This window comes from Sinocyclocheilus grahami, unplaced genomic scaffold (genome assembly GCF_001515645.1).
Source record: "Sinocyclocheilus grahami isolate Dianchi unplaced genomic scaffold, SAMN03320097.WGS_v1.1 scaffold746.1, whole genome shotgun sequence".
Classification (NCBI taxonomy): Eukaryota; Metazoa; Chordata; class Actinopteri; order Cypriniformes; family Cyprinidae; genus Sinocyclocheilus; species Sinocyclocheilus grahami.
In genome coordinates, this window is record NW_015505925.1 from 504,132 (window position 1) to 506,669 (window position 2,538).

Below are 2,538 nucleotides of genomic sequence, written 5' to 3' on the forward strand. Positions count from 1 at the left end.
AAAGAAGGCGTAACTTTTATTCTCGCTGTAGTATTGTTGCCGCCACCATGTCGTGAATGCACTGTGTGATTTGTTGTGAAAGCTAAACTACTTTGTTTGGCCTTCCAAAAGAGGACGATATCCAGCCCGGGGTCGTCACATGTGGTTGCCGCCGGACGCTCCTTCGTCGAATCCGCTGCCTCTGCTCACTCAGCCCGCCGGCCGTTGCTCACTGTAGGCCACCGTGTGTGACGCTGTTTCATTGTGAAAGCGAAACTACTTTGTTTGGTCTTCCAAAAATGGACACGACTAGAAATCAGTGGTTAAGTTGTATTTACAACACTGTTCCAGAACACTTCAACCCAAATATTCAGATGTGTGCAGCACATTTTATGGAGGACTGTTTCCTGATCCTGGTAGAGTAGACTACAATGCCGGCTGTTCTGACTCACAGATTGTAAGTACGTCTTTTTATATTTAAAGAGTTTTTATATTTTATATATTTAAAGCGAGTTTTTGGGCAGTGTAGAGTAGGGCTTGTTGTTTGTCATTTCTTCGATCACAAATGCAGACATGGTTTTATGTTTACGCGGCACGATGCAACATGTAAAAAGACAGTATAAGTCATTATAATCCATAATTATGTCCCCCACTGGATGCAACGAATGCCTCGTTTATAATGGGTTTTAATGTTTTTGAATCATCGCTCCGGCCGGACGGGGCATCATCACAGTATGGTGAGGGGCGTAACATTTCCGTCACACGCTTGAGGTATTCGGCCAATCACAATGCACTGGATAGCTGGTCAATCACAGCACACCTCGCTTTTTCAGACCGATGAGTTTTGTAAAAATCGATGCGTTTCAGGAGAAACAATAATGTACAGTATGTGGAAAATGTGTTTTTTGAACCTTAAATCGCATAAACATTTCATTACACCAAATACTGTTCTTTTTAGCAGCATAATATGACCTCATTAAGATATTTTTAATGAAAACCGAGAGCTTTCTGATCCTCCCATAGACGGCAAGGGTACCACCACGATCAAAGCACAGAAACGTAGTAAGGAAATCGTTAAAATAGTCCATGTGGCATCAGGGGTTCAACCGTAACTTTATAAAGCTACAAGAATACTTTTTGTGCGCAAAGAAAACAAAAACGATTTTATTCAACAATTCTATAGTTTAAAAAAAATAAAATAAAAAATTTCTTGGGTCTGAGGGTACACTGAATTTTTGAGAGAAAATGTGAAAAGGGAAAAAATTGCTTTAAACGTAGTTTTATGAAAAATGTGAATTCTTTTTTTTTTACTTTTTTCCTTGAACGATCTATATAACACGGTTCACGTTTCTTTCAAACTTAGGGTGCACTTTTTAATTTTTTTAAAATTTTTTAAATATAGCTTTGTTCAATTTATGATGTTAATAACTGGAAACATCAATTGGGCTCCTTACAATTATAATGTTCTAATGTAGGTAACTTCCAATACATATGTAACTGTTAAAAACGACTCTCTTCGTCTACTTCTGTAGACCACTGTGGGACTTCCCTCATTTACTTTAACGGATGAGGACCTACGGATGGGTGACCCGGCAGAGAGCATTCGCCGTGCAGCTGTACACTTGCATGAATCCCAGCATTCACACACACCACAGACTCTCAGACAGCCTGGATCCCTGCTGCATGACCTGAACATACCTGAGGTACAACACAACGAGAACAACAACCCTGATCAATCAAATATGATTCAACAAAAAACATGCAGACATCTCAATACGTGTTCTGTCTAATGATTCAATAAACGGTTCCTTTTTAAGAAATGGATATTTAATCTATTTTGAGTTGTGTAATTGTGCAATCCTTTAGCAGAAGTACATTGGCACAGGTGAGGCAAAGAAGTTGGTGAGCTGCATCTCTCGGACCGTGATGCTTAAGAGCAGGCATGCTAACAGACTTTCAAATGCTGAGGTAAGGTAGTTTATATACGTTTTATGTCGGTCTATATACAGTGGGGCAAAAAAGTATTTAGTCAGCCACCAATTGTGCAAGTTCTCCCACTTAAAAAGATGAGAGAGGCCTGTAATTTTCATCATAGGCATACCTCAACTATGAGAGACAAAATGAGAAAAAAAAATCCAGAAAATCACATTGTAGGATTTTTAAAGAATTAATTGGTAAATTCCTCAGTAAAATAAGTATTTGGTCACCTACAAACAAACAAGATTTCTGTCTCTCACAGACCTGTAACTTCTTCTTTAAGAGGCTCCTCTGTCCTCCACTCGTTACCTGTATTAATGGCATCTGTTTGAACTCGTTATCAGTATAAAAGACACCTGTCCACAACCTCAAACAGTCACACTCCAAACTCCACCATGGCCAAGACCAAAGAGCTGTCAAAGGACACCAGAAACAAAATTGTAGACCTGCACCAGGCTGGGAAGACTGAATCTGCAATAGGAAAGCAGCTTGGTGTGAAGAAATCAACTGTGGGAGCAATTATTAAAAAATGGAAGACATACAAGACCACTGATAATCTCCCTCAATCTGGGGCTCCACGCA

General features: G+C 39.6%; 1 protein-coding gene across 1 annotated transcript in view; it reads left to right on the forward strand.

The window, feature by feature from the left end:
- Positions 1–2,538, forward strand: part of LOC107560854 (nuclear mitotic apparatus protein 1) — a 13,251-nt gene that overhangs the window by 9,576 nt on the left and 1,137 nt on the right. Inside the window, exons 14-15 of the mRNA XM_016245127.1 lie at positions 1,512–1,682; positions 1,846–1,947. Coding sequence (XP_016100613.1) covers positions 1,512–1,682; positions 1,846–1,947 — 273 coding nt within the window. The remainder of the gene's footprint in view (positions 1–1,511; positions 1,683–1,845; positions 1,948–2,538) is intronic.